The sequence below is a fragment of the Artibeus jamaicensis genome, unplaced genomic scaffold (genome assembly GCF_021234435.1).
Source record: "Artibeus jamaicensis isolate MK-2021 breed Jamaican fruit bat unplaced genomic scaffold, CSHL_Jam_final scaffold_916, whole genome shotgun sequence".
Classification (NCBI taxonomy): domain Eukaryota; kingdom Metazoa; phylum Chordata; class Mammalia; order Chiroptera; family Phyllostomidae; genus Artibeus; species Artibeus jamaicensis.
The window spans coordinates 24,795,741-24,809,941 of record NW_026522059.1 but is presented as its reverse complement, the minus strand read 5'-3'; the positions used below and the strand labels follow the sequence as shown (position 1 = coordinate 24,809,941).

Genomic DNA, 14,201 nt, shown 5'->3' with positions numbered 1-14,201 from the left:
TTGTTGTCCTTTCACTGTTCATGTTTCTTTAACTTCTTTTTCTTAGATAAGTCCCTTTAACGTTTCATATAATAAGGGCTTGGTGATGATGAACTCCTTGAATTTGATCTTATCTGAGAAGCACCTTATCTGTCCTTCCATTCTAAATGAAAGTTTTGCTGGATAGAGCAATCTTGGTTGTAGGTCTTTAGATTTCATGACTTGGAATACCTCTTTCCAGCCCCTTCTTGCCTGTAAGGTCTCTTTTGAGAAATCCGCTGACAGTCTGATGGGGACTCCTTTGTAGGTGACTGTCCCCTTAGCTCTTGCTGCTTCTAGGATTCTCTCCTTCATTTTAATCTTGGCTAATGTAATTACGATGTGCCTTGGTGTGTTCCTTCTTGGGTCCAACTTCTTTGGTACTCTCTGAGCTTCCTGGATTTCCTGGAAGTCTATTTCCTTTGCCAGATTGGGGAAATTCTCCTTTATTATTTGTTCAAATAAGTTTTCCACTGGTGGCTGTGCCTTTCCCCCTTCTGGTACCCCTATAATTCGGATGTTGGAGCGTTTAAAGATGTCCTGGAGGTTCCTAAGACTCTCCTCATTTCTCTGAATTCTTGCTTCTTGACTCTTTTCTGTTTGGCCATTATTTGCTTTCTTCTGGTCCACTCCATTGATTTGAGTCCCAGTTTCCTTTTCATTGCTATTGGTGTCCTGTGCAATTCCATTCATTTCAATTAGTTTCGCCTTCATATATTTGTCTAATTTGTCGGTATAATCAACCAGTTCTGTGAGGATCCTGATCACCAATTTTTTAAACTGTGCGTTTGTGAGTTTTGCTATTTCTTCATCACTTAGATTTATTTCTGGGGCTCTGAGATCCTCCTGCGCCATTCTTGGTCTGTTCGGGCCCTTTAAGTGTGAGAAGCCGTGGCTTGGATTCCCAGGTCGCTGGGTTGTGACGCTGTATGTGGGGGCGTGGCCAGAGCGGGGGAAATGGCGACCCCCTCTGCCGCTTCTCACAGCTGGGTGCGGAGGAGGCAGTGCCTTAGGTGGTTCACCTGGGCCGGGCCACTCAGAGTCGCTGGGTTATGACGCTGTATGTGGAGGTGGGGTCAGAGCAGGGAAATGGCGGCGCCCTCCACTGCCGCTTGCCGTGGGGACCTGCTGGCCCGGTCCAACCGCCCACTCCCTCGCCTGTCCACCCTCGCACAAATGCGCGACCTCAGTCAACACGCAGCCCCGGGCCCGGCTGTCTCCCCCGAGGTCGCTCGCCTGGTTGCTCGCTGGGTCGCTCACCAGGTCTGACCCTGCGCCTGGATTCCGCGGGCCCGAGTGTGTCTGGCTGAGTCCTCCCGTGCAATCCCGCTCCGCCAGCCGCTGGTTTCGCCCCTTACCGGTCAGGCTGAAGAATTTGTTGTTAACGGACTTCCGAAAAGTTCAATTTTCCGTGTTCTGGCTGTGTTTTCTGTTGCTAATATTTAGTTTTCTCTAATCTTGGTTGTGGGAGAAGGCACGGCACATCCACCTATGCCTCCATCTTGGCGGAAGTCCCGCATAAGGGAACTTTAAATGGCATTTTGACACCATTTTCCTGCCTACTGTCATACTGACCATTAGATCTTTGAAAATTCATACTTAATACTGTTTTTTTTAGCTCTAACATTTTCTGATTTTATAAATACACTTAAACTCCATCAGAACATGCAACTCAAACAAAAGAGTATAAGCTGTGGGGGTGGAATGCTATATTCAAAGAGTCTCAAAGATTCTCAGATGTCATTAAATTAAAACTTGAGTTTTGTTCTTCTGTTTTTAGTTCTTTTCAACAGTAGCATTAATTCTATAGTTACCAGTGAGTGATAATTATTTCCTCCTTCACTCTCTTCCTTTATCAAACAGTGACTGAGCCCCTGCTAAATGTCAGACCCTTTATTAGGTGTTCTTTGAACTAATAATTGGAGGTATCCAGAAAAATAGTCCTAGCTCTTTGGCTAACCGCTGCACTCTTTTCAGGCTACAGTTTAGCTGAGCAGTTGAGGTGTAAGTAATTGTGTGCTGGTAAATATTTGACAATCACCTCTCCAAAGGGGGTAGGGAATCTTGATTTGTAGCATTTGCAGGTTTTCATGATATAAATATTTCCAACATGGCTCATTTTAAACTAACAGTATGAGGTCACTGAACACCGAGTTAGGAGGAGATGGGTGCTAACAGTGGCGTCTGGGCCCCAGGGCACCACTAGATAAGGAATTACCAACTGTGCTATACTTACTATTTCGCTTCTTTCATTGGAAATCACTCTCCCCTTGGCTCATACTCTATTATACAGCCTGCATGTATTTTTTGTTTCTAGACCTTTTTAACCTAGGGTAGCCTTTTTATTTACTTTTTTTTTTTCCTACAGATGCCTTAGAATTCTCACTGGGGACAAGTCTCTCTCTGGCCTCAGCATTGCATTTGGCTTTATGTAGCAATACATTTGTGATTATGTATCTCATAATCGCAATGATTAAATAAAGAAGGAGTTTATGTTTTTCTCACGTAAAAACAAATCTGGAGATAGCTCAAGGATGATAGCCCTGCTCAGTGAAGTCAACAGAGATGGTTCCTGTTTTATTGATTACTGCCCTTGGTACCCACAGAGTGTGGCTTTCAAACTCATGGTTAAAAGAGGGCTACTGAGTTATAGGTAGCAGGACCACATTCAGTCAGAAAGGAGGAAGGGCGTAGTGTGAAAAGTGTATGCCTGTCAATCTATCTCTTTTCATTAGGAACAAATAGCTTTTGTAGAAGCTATACCTGGTAAATTTCTATCTAAATCTCATTGGTCTAAATTATATCACATGGCCACTCCCAGCCACAAGAGTGCCTGGAAAATAAATTTTTTAGACTAGACACACTGTTGCTCAGAATAAAATCACAATTCTATTTGTAAGAAAGAAAAGAAATTATATATTCAATAGACAAACAGCAGTCTCTGCCACATTCTCTTTTGCCTTTGGTCGTGGTTGAATTTTATGCAATCTGGAAAGCTGTAATTCCTTACTCTTGTCTCATCAACTTACCAAAGTGTTATTTTGAACACTAAATCATCAAGTCCTGTGTTTGCTAGAGCTGCTTTAACTTATAATTCTAGACTTTAATGTTCTAGGGTTTTGATAGGAAAACTTGCTTCCATTACTCCTGTGGTTTCTTCTGTGTGGAGAGAGGTGCACTGAAATAATATTCCTGGCTTCCCTGTAGTCCCTGTTCTACTGCACCCTTGGGACAGGGAAGTGAGTGTAAGTAGCACTTTCTCCCTGCCACCCCTCTTGGGAACAGGCTGCCCACAGACAACATACATTCTCTCCTATTCTTGCCTTTTAAAAAATTATTTTATTTTTTCCAATTACCATTTATCCACCTCACAAGCACCACACTGTTGTCAATATCCATGAGTTCTTTTTCTTTTTTGCTTGATCCTTCCACCCCTGCAACCCTACCCCCAGAGCTATGATCTGGCTCTCTATGAGTCTGTCTCCATTTTTCTTGTTAGTTCAGTTTGTTCATTAGATTTCACGTATGAATGAAATCATGTGGTAATTGTCTTTCTCTGACTGGCTTATTTCACTTAGCATAGTGTTGTCCTCCAAGTCTATCCATGTCGTTGCAAGGGGTAAATTTCTTTTTATGGCTAAATAGTATCCCACTGTGTAAATGTCCTGTAATTGTTTTATTTACTCATCTACTGGTGGACACTTGGGCTGCTTCCAGATCTTAGCGATCATAAATAATGCTGCAGTGAACATAGGGGTGCATATGTTCTTTTGAATTAGTATTTCGAGTTTTATTGGATAAATTCCCAGAAGTGGAATCACTGGGTCATAAGGCAGATCCATTTTTAATTTTTGAGGTATCTCCATACTGCTTTCCACAGTGGCTGCACCAATCGGCATTCCCACCAACAGTGCATGAGGGTTCCCTTTTTTCCACATTCTCGCCAACACTTGTGTTTTGGTTTATTGATGACAGCCATTCTGACAGGTGTGAGGTGATATCTCATTGTGGTTTTAATTTGCATTTTTCTGATGATTAGTGATGTTGAGCATATTTTCATATGTCTATGGGCCATCTGTATGTTCTCTTTGGTCTATTCAGGACCTTTGCCCATTTTTTAATTGGGTTGTTTGTTTTCTGGTGTTGAATTTTAAGGAAATAGACCACCTTCTTATGCCACATACAAGAATAAATTCAAAGTGAATTAAAGACTTAAATGTTAGACCTGAATCCATAACATTCCTAGAAGAAAACATAGGCAGTAAAATCTTGGACATTGCCAGTAGCAATATTTTTCCTGTTACATCTCCTCAGGCAGGGAAAATAAAAGAAAAAATTAATGGGGACTACATCAAACTAAAAAGTTTTTGCATGGCAAAGGAAATCATCAGAATAAAAAGATAGCTCACTGAATGGGAGAACATATTCACTGATACCTTTGATAATGGGTTAATACCCATGATTTATAAAGAACTTGCTTTAATTTTTATGGGGACAGATTATAAAATAAATAGGCCAGTGTTAGCTGTGCCTGGATGGGAGTGTTTATATGCTTGTGAGGCTTGGCCTTAGGCAGTTGACTTCTACATAGACTGAGGACAATTCTCCCATTTCAGTTTTATCTGCAATAGGGGTAGTTTTCTGTAGGTCATCCATTTCTTTTGTGTATTTCCAAATTAGCTTAGAAGTTGGGGGGGGGGTAGTTTAATGTAAATTAGTTTCAAAAAGTAGGTGGGTTGGGCATTGTCCTGCAAACTGAAAGGTTGCTAATTTGATTCCTGGTTGGGGCACATGCTTGGGTTGTGGGCCATGTCCATGGTTGTGGGCCAGGTCCATGGTTGTGGGCATGTGAGAGGCACGTGATTAACGTTTCTCAGGTTCATTGATGTCTCTCTCCCTCTCTTTCTCTCTAAGAACGAATGGTTGGAATCTTTAAAAAATAAAAATGAAAAAGCACATTGTTGCTCTTGCCTGAGACATGTTGATATGATTTGTTTTTATCACTTTCTAGCCTTTAATGGCATAAGTCATAATTATTATATGAAATGTAACATTAAACATACAATCTTGTGATTTTTGACCTCAGAAAAGATTTTGATCTCATTAAATTACTGAGTATTAATGTAAAACTGGAAATAAAGAAACCATGTGACTACAGAATACATAACAGTCCCAGAGTATGTACCTTTCACAAAGAAAAAAACAGTTTGTATAGTAACAGAGTTCATAAACATTATGACAAATGGTGAGAAAGTCACGTGGAGACTTTAGAGTCTGCATCGCAGATTCTGTTAGCCAAGAAGATTTCAGGTGCAAGGAATAGAAAACCCAAAGAAAATAGTTTAAAAGTAAAGGGATTTTATCGTTTTACCTGATTGAAAACTCCAGAGGTGCACATTGTGTCAGGTGAGGGTTGATCCTGAATTTCATATAATGTGGACCTGGTTTCTTTCTATTTTTAATTGTCACTAAGTGGATAGTTCTTCCATTTGGGGAAGCCTCCTCCAATTCATGACCCTAAATTGATTTCTGGTAGCTCTGTGAGTCACTTGAATCCTCAGTCTTAAGATGGGAACTCTGTGTCTCAGCATTGTCAGACAAATGTCCTTAAGAGTCACCGTGACTGGGGCAGCTCTGGTCCTTGTGGTGGTGGTTACTTGGGGGTGTTGCTCTGCCAGCTGTGCCTCGCCTCTAGGGCGAGGGAAGCCCGTTCACTCCCATCCAGAGATGAGAAGGGAGGGAGGGGACCTTCCTTCTCTTCTGGGAAAGAGGAAAGGTAGAGGGTAGAGAGGCAGGCAACAAATATGCATTATAGTTGTTTCCAGAGCACGTTTTATTTTCTTCATCCAGAAGACTTTAAGTAACCCCCAAATTTACCTATTTTTATCATGTTATGTAACACATTTTTAGAGAATAGGCGTAAATTAAAGGCTAAACAAGTAGTATTATTTTCTATCAGTTACTTATAAGATTGCTGAAGAAACTTTGCTATAAAAGATGATTTTAAAAGAGCCTAACTTATTAGGGAGTATTTATATTAAAAACATGGCTATATTCAAAAGAAAGTCCTAACTCCAGTGTCTTATCTGCATGTGTTACCATCCTCATCCATAGTCTCAGACATGCCTCTTCATTGATATTCTTCTTTTAATGTATGGTGTTTAAAATAGGTCATATGTTTTAAATATTATCAGAGCACGCAGAAACACTCTGAAATTTAAGAGCCTTCTTTAACAAAGCGTAGCCCCAGCAGTGCCTGCCGTCACATTCTCTTTCTGTTTATTTGGGGCCTCGCTTCAGCAACCATCCGCTTTCGGGGGGCGGGTAACGGGGTGTAGGGAACAAGGTGGTAAGAGGCTAAGAGAGCTTTATTGCAGAGTTACTTCAAGGAAAGAACAGAATTATTAAAAAGAGGATGTTTTATGGAAGTTTTGCTGTCTCAGTAAACCTTTCTTAAAATGGTCATCATGATTTAATGTTTTTGTAGTGTAGATAGATAGGTTTGGGGCTGACTTTCTGAACCTGGGAGTGGAGTGAAAACAATGGTTCCCTAAGATATACGTGTACATATACCACTTTTGAAGACTGTCTGCCAAGGAGCCCATTTTATTCTATTCTACTGGTCTTAAAGTATTAAGGAATCAAAACGTCTCTCTTGAGGAGAGAATGCACTGTGCGCCGTGGGGCTGACTGATGCCTGATTGAAGCAGTGCGATAGTGGAAGAGGTCGCTAAGGAACCCAGGATGTCATGCTGGTGTGCAGATGTTAGGTGTTTTCTCTGCCTGCGAAAGAACATTCTGTTAACTGGAAGATAAATTTGGTTTCTCTGATTGATTTAATGGAGCCAGATAAGAATTGCAGATTAGGTAGGAATAATTTACATCGATCCCTTCAGCTCTGTATCAAGATGTATAACACAATACGTGTGTATTTATCGGCACATAAACATACAGAAGTTGTATAGGAAAAAAATCTTCTGCCACAAATACTGGTGTAATGAACATTCCAACACGTAAATGAAATACATTTTATTTGGATTTTGTTTTGTCATGGCAGTCACTCCAACGGTACTATATGGGTTTGGCGTCCTGAATTCTCCTCCGGGAAAAATCTTGTTTAGTGACTTCCGCCTTCTACCTGTCACGCCCTAAGACAATTTGATTCAGTTGTGTTCTTACGCAGGCTGGTGACAGGCCAGCTGACAGAGCTGTAGCTCTATTTTTCAAAGATTCTTTCTGTTCTGTTACTAAGAAACAGCTTTTCTGGAACTCCTCAGCTCTCCCTGTCTCCAGCAATGCAATTATCTCTACATCTCTGAAAAACAACCGTTTAAATTCTGAAATCACTCTTACAAATTAACAAAGTAGCACAAAAAAGATGCAGTATAGTTGTGAGAGTGACAAGGTTGATGCTCTCAAGATTCGTGTATTGAATGCACATTTTTTACTTGTTTACTTAAGAGTAGTATTTTGCGTAATTTGTGAGTTTATTTTTCATGGTAAAATACAAATAAGGAAAATAAGTAGTTTGAGTTTTGCCTAATATTCATAAATTTATACTGTAGATAGACTGGGCAAAAATTATTTTAATATGGTGTAAAAAATTCTGTTTATACAGCCTTATTTGCTTATTCAATAAATATTTATCGAGTACCTACTGTGTGCCAAGCATTTGGGAATAAAGAGACCAAAACAGTGATTTCTGCATGAAACAATAAATACAACAAATAAAATATATGCCATAATTAAAAGGCGGTAAATGATATGAGAAAGACAACAAGGTAAAGCAGGTTAGGGGATTGGGATCGAGAGTGCAAGAATTAAGGGCACAGATTGAAATATTAAATATGGTGTTCGGGGTAGGCCTTGAGAAAGTAGAGTTGAGTGAAGGCTGGAAGACATCTCTGCTGGTGAGAGAAAGGCCAGAGACTAATCCGTGCCAGATCCCGCAGGCCTCATAAGCAAAATGGGGAGTTACTGAAGGGCTCCGAGCATGTTAGGGATACAGTCTGATTTACAGTCTCGGCGCCGTGTTGAGACTCAGCTGTAGGGTTGTAATAGACTAGAAGAAGCAGAGAGATCAGTTAGGAAGCATTTGTAGTAATTCACATAAGAAATGAGGGGGACTTCACCGGGCTTGTACTAGTGTAGGTGACGAGAGGTGTTTGGATTCTGTATATAATCTAAATCCAGTAGAATTTCCTCATGGATTGGATGAGCAACTGGAAGGAGAGGATTGCTGCTAACTGAGATGGAATATGCTGCTTCCACGGAAACCCACTTAACTGTATTTCCTACACTTTAATAAACTGCATGATTCTTTTTTCCCAGTGAGGACATAAACACATGAGACTAAAATTAATTGTGTAATGTTTGGCTTGCAGAGAAGCAGAACCTTTTTTTCCCTTTGGTGTATGCCTCTAAATATGTTTTCTTTCTTTGATGTGAAGAGGTTTGTCTTCTCTGATTACTGTGGTTTTAGCCCCTAACCAAAATATCTTTAAGTTGTCTCTTTAGAATGAGTCAAAAAGAGAGGAAATAATGGAATAGGTGTATTAAACCAATAATTGGAGTTCAGTAAAGCAACTGTAATATTAAAAGAACATAAAAGTAATGGAGAGAATGGACTAAAGTAACTGTGGGGCGTTCACTGATGATTGTATAAGGTAGTTGTTGGTTAAACTTATTTGTACTTGTTTTCCTTTTCTATTTCTTTTATCTTCTTTATATAATTTTTAATAAATCTTACTTTTTTGATTGTAGGATTGTGTCTAAGGCTGCCATAGACTCAGGTAGAGCACCTGAAAAGGGGGAAATAAAGTCACTGTAGGTTTAACTTATCTTCTAATATAGACTGGTTCCTCGTCTATTTTTTTATGGCGGTTTTGGGAGGTTTATAGTGAGAAGGAGTGGCACAGTGGGTTAATATAGGAGCATTGTTTGAGCACTGTTTTCTAAAGGTTTGAATATAAAGGTCTTCATCTTTGAAATATAAGCTGACAATATTAGCATGAATACAGTAAAAATTTATTTATCCTGGTTTCTGATCCATAGAATCTTTTTATTTTGTACTTCTGAAGAAGTCAATGGATACTAAAGATATAATTATTCTCATGAAAATTTTTAAATCCAAAATTGCATCCTAACAAATTTGAATCCATGAGAATATTTACTCAGGAAATTAAAAAACAGAAAAGTAGAAGTGAAGATTTAAAGTGCAGAAAACAGTCTTCAATGGACAACATAACCCAGGTAGGGAGTGGGAAATGGGAGACCTGGTGGGATCTGTAGAGAGGAAAGGGGAAGCAGTAGTGGTATTAGAAATGAGAGTCTGGGTGGATGGGTAAGAGGAAGTAGAAACAAGGTGAATGTGAGGAGATGAATGGTGAGGAGATGACCGGCAGCAGCAGAGTGTGCATTGTGGTGGGGAGATCACTGCCAGGAGTACTCAGTGAGGTGGGACAAGTAGATGGAAGGAAAAGTAAAGAAGTGATTTTGTGGTGATAACATCAGCTATAATGTTTCTGAAATCTGAATTTATCAGCTTGGAAGACTCAAAATATTCTGTTAATTTTTTTCAGTTCTTATGTACTTTGGGGTATTAAGTGGTTGAATTTCAGAGGTGAGACAGGCCTTTATTTGTCCCCGCGACCTCACAATCTCTCCAAGATCTATACTTAGTTATACAATTCTTTATGAACACTGCACAGATCGTTGAATGGCACTGCCACACATCCCTGGGCCCTCACTTAAACTTGAAATTCAGGAGACCAGCAAACACAACAGTACTTTTGCGTCTCTCCCCACTCTTCAAACACTGGCTTTTTTCTGTTTTAAGTTTATTCGGAATCACTTAAATGTGACTTTCTGAAGTGTACTAGTAACATCTAGATAATTGGCTTTTGGTAGAAAGGCATCTGTGGTGTTACCTTCTTTTCTATTTAAAAATTTTTTGAGTGACTGAGTAGAGACATGGAGAGGTTAAGTGATAAATTAAACCAAGCAGCTTCTCAGTTCCTGGGACACATTTTTAAAACCATTTCTACAGAAACTGCTATTTTCTGTCCCATAACCCCCTTGGGGGAACATTCTCTTTCTAGTAAAGGTTAAGAAACTTAAACTTACTGTGTAATTGAAAAGAAATTATGGAATAGACCATCATCATCTTTCCTTATCACTGTATATTTCATGGTTAAACGGTACAGTAGACTTATCAGTAACAAACTATATTTTGCTATTTTCAAAATATTATGGTTCATATAGGAGAACATGGCTTACAAATTTCTGAATCTGTCCTTTTTAAGTATAGTGTCCGGAAAGGCCTTGGATGCAGGATGCGTGTGGTGTTCAGTGTTGTGAGGCACTAATCAGCTAAGAACCATAATCCTCCTTTCAGGGTACATTCTTACTTGACCTGGAGCTATATACAGCCACATAGTAACAGCATTAAGGAATAACCTTTTCCCTAACAGGACCATTCCTAGAGGATTTTATGACTCCATCGTGAATGAATGTTGTTTTATATGTAACTTTTCAGTAATTGACTTTTGAAATTAAATGATTGTAAACAAGCAGAGGCATTCAAATCATGATTAAGGATGGCTCCTGTGATTTCGCTGAAGCTAGAGGGATTAAATGAAAGCACTGCCTGGCACTGTGTGAATGTATTTTTGTCAACATGATGCTTTGCGCTCGACAGATGTGCATTGGATGAGCAAAAGGTAAAACTATAATAATGTGTTAAATATTGTGATATGTACTAAGATAAATCTATTTTATGGTTTTTGATGAATATAAATGGTTAGACTTGTTAAAAGCTTTTTGTAAGAATTATAGGAATGGAACCTATATATTTCATGCTTTACAGGACTATCTACTTCTGTTAAAACCTTGATTTGATGTTTTAACAGCTTCAGATTTCACAATTTGATTGCAATGTTATGTTTTAATTATGTGGTTAACATGTCTAATTGAATTAATGAGGTATAATTTTAGTGCATTTAGCAATATCCATGCACTATAAAGCTTTATTAAAAAGATGGTCTTTTTTCAGATTATTGATTCTTTAAATGTTATTTCTATTTTTTTATTTATAAAATGATTATTTAATCATATCTATAATAAAGATTATGAGTAAGATTTTCATATACACAGTGCTTAACTGTAATATAAAATTGGAATTTACAGAAATTTGTAATTTCGAATTCTTCACTTTTACTGTCATGATTTTCAAAAATTACATAGGTCTGAAGAGTTAAAAATATATGCAAATTAAAACTTAAGTTTCTATCTAATCATTTGCTGTTCTTATAGATGTTTTTAAATGTTTACTGGATTATATTTTAGTAATTTGATTAATCTATAATATATGGTCAGTATTGATATATACAAGTGGTGTAGTAACAGAAACCACATTCAATGGTATGGTTGTAAATATTAAAACAGAAACTATGGTAAGACATGATCAATTAATATACAGTGTGTAAATTGAGACTGCCTTTGGGAGATTGGGAAAGTGACTAACTGGGAAAGAATCTTTTTATTTGGAGATTCCCCATCAGTCAGTATAATTTTGGGGCATGGGATTTTAAAGAGGCTAATTGGTAGTTTCTTGCTCAAACTATTATGCTCAATCAAGTGTGTGAATACATAGCTAGGATATTTAGAAATAGACTGGTTAATTCACATTACAAAAAATTATAAGCAATGAACAGAAATGCTACTGATTAAAGTAGAAATAGGATATTTCTATATGTGATTTTCCATAAACTCATTCCAATTAAAATTACTATAACAGAGTGAAAGAGAAAATAATTCTAACGATCTAGGTTTCAATGAAGAGGTGAACAGATACTACATTAATATAAAGTGAATGTAAAGATGCAGTGACATTGTATCATCGGTAAGAAGCAGGAATTGATAACATGTATAGGAGCAAAAATTAAAGCACCATATAATGTCACAAATACATTTTATTCTAAACAAAGGTGTAATTTTGGATTCTGCCTCTTAATTTCTTAGGGCCTTTGAAGGATTAAGTGAAATATAACATTTTAGGTGAATTGCTTCATTTTTCTGAATGATAGTTTATGGGTTAAATACTGTAAATGCTTCATGATTGTTTAGAGAAGTATACAAATTATCATTATATTAATAATAAGTGCTAATGCTTGTTTGAAAGATCAAGGGTGAAGATAGAGATTAGAGATATCGTACTTGAATATTCATCAGTTCCTGAAAAATATAATGTCTAAGAAATATAGCAGTTTTACTTCAAAGGAGAGTGTACATGCAATAATTCACATTACAGTTTTTAAAAATTGTTTTGACAGGGTATTTTAATATTCTGGCATAACTAGTATTAGATTCTTCATTGCTTGGTAAGAACATTCTTATAATAAAATCTTGCCTTACTTCTAGCGTACCTTTAATATAGGGTAAGGTACCTTAAAGCGTATTTTTAAAAACCTAATTCCAAGTCAAGTAACAGTGACAATAGTTATCCCAGCTTCAGAAATCATGACCACTGTTCTGTTTTTACTTAAATCCAGTACAAATCAGTGTCTACAGTATAATTCATATACTTCAGAAACATTTCATAATCTCTAGAACAAAGTGGTTGCTGGATTTAATACTGAATTCAGTTTATTGAAGACATGATTAAAAAAGCATTTATATGGCTTCCTAAAGACTAATTATTAATATGCTTTTTACTGGAACTGAATTCTATAAGTAAATATTCTTATTTATCAATAAAATAGAATCTACTGCTTGTGTTATAAAGGCTCATTATATTCACTTTGTACCTTACTTTCAGAAATTCATGTTAATTCCTCAATGAATGAAGTGTTCTTTTTAAAATTTTTTATTTTACTTCTGTCCTGTAATACCCAGTGTGATGTTAAGGATATTACTGGAAATCCCTAATTTCAAAGACGTGTTATTCTACATGTTTAGTTGTAAAGTGGTAGATGCTCAAAATATATTTTGCCAAAGAAGTCATTTTATAAACAAGAGTTGGTTTTTGAAGACCACCAACAAAAGCCAAGTTAACATATAAGGGAGCCAAATTACACTACTTATAAAAGTAGTTCCTTCCTTTCACTTGAGGTGCTATTATTACTGTGAGGGGTGCAGCAGGAGAAAGAACTAGACTATTTTAGCTGTCAGTGGGTTTAAATATTGAAAAAAGAGCAAGCCATGAAAAGTCGAGATAATTTAAGGGAGAATTAATTAATCAATTCTTTAATTTAACAGATGTTTTATTGAGCACCTGCTATGTTCCAGCCTACTTAGATACAGGTTGTCCTTCCTTATGAAACCTAACATTTTGAAGGCAGAAATGGATAAGATTAACTAGAGAAGAAGCACAGTAAGGAAGAAGGTCACCTTTATGTTGAATTGCCTTCAAAGTAGACAGTATTCTCCTTAACATTTTCTGAAAACTTTTACTTGACTTTTTTGTATGGCCTTGCTTTCTCACATTTTACAGATTAATTTGTATAAACAATCTGATGGCTTGATAAGTTATTTTGGTAAGATGATTAAACTGTGTTCATTTTCATTTAATATGTGTGTTTTACTTTTCACTTTCAAGTGAGATCACATATAATGGGGAATTGGAATTTACCCCATTTGGAAGTGTGGAACATTTTGAAATGAAGGAGTATGTGAAAAGGCTCTGTGTGTTGCTTTTAGGTGGATGCTAGACATCAACTACCTTGGAAAATCCTTGACTTAGTAAAACAACAATTAAGAGTTCAGTTGACTTATATTTTATAGACAGCCTTGAATAAAAGTTTTAAAAAAGTAATAGCAACTTAGTGAGAAACCCAAAATATTTCCGATGAAGTCGTATATATTTTTTTATAAATGGTCTTTATTTGGTGTAACTACATATTCAGGTCTTAATTCAGATATATCTTTTTAGAAAGATCTTCTATATCCCAAGTCACTGTTTGGAATTTTCACTGTTTCAATTTTTTAATAGTATTTATCACTATGAAAAGACATTAATTTACTTGTTTATATGCTCACTCTCTGTCTCCCCATTAGAAGGACAGCTTTTTGAGAGCACAGACCTTCTGTATCTTTCCCCTTCTCTGCTCCCAACAACTAGAATCGTACCTGGCACATAGTGAGCCCTAGATAAATACTTGTTGAATGAATGAATAAATAGTAGA

The 14,201-nt window shown here is 37.1% G+C and overlaps 1 protein-coding gene across 13 annotated transcripts in view; it reads left to right on the top strand.

The window, feature by feature from the left end:
- RIMS2 (regulating synaptic membrane exocytosis 2) overlaps positions 1-14,201 on the top strand; it is a 470,156-nt gene that overhangs the window by 197,068 nt on the left and 258,887 nt on the right. Inside the window, exon 1 of one of the 13 annotated variants that reach the window (XM_053661102.1) lies at positions 10,444-10,739. The exons of the other annotated variants lie outside the window; for them this stretch is intronic. Coding sequence (XP_053517077.1) covers positions 10,681-10,739 — 59 coding nt within the window. The 5' untranslated portion in view covers positions 10,444-10,680. Of the gene's footprint in view, positions 1-10,443; positions 10,740-14,201 lie in introns of those variants that run through there. 13 annotated transcript variants of the gene reach the window in all.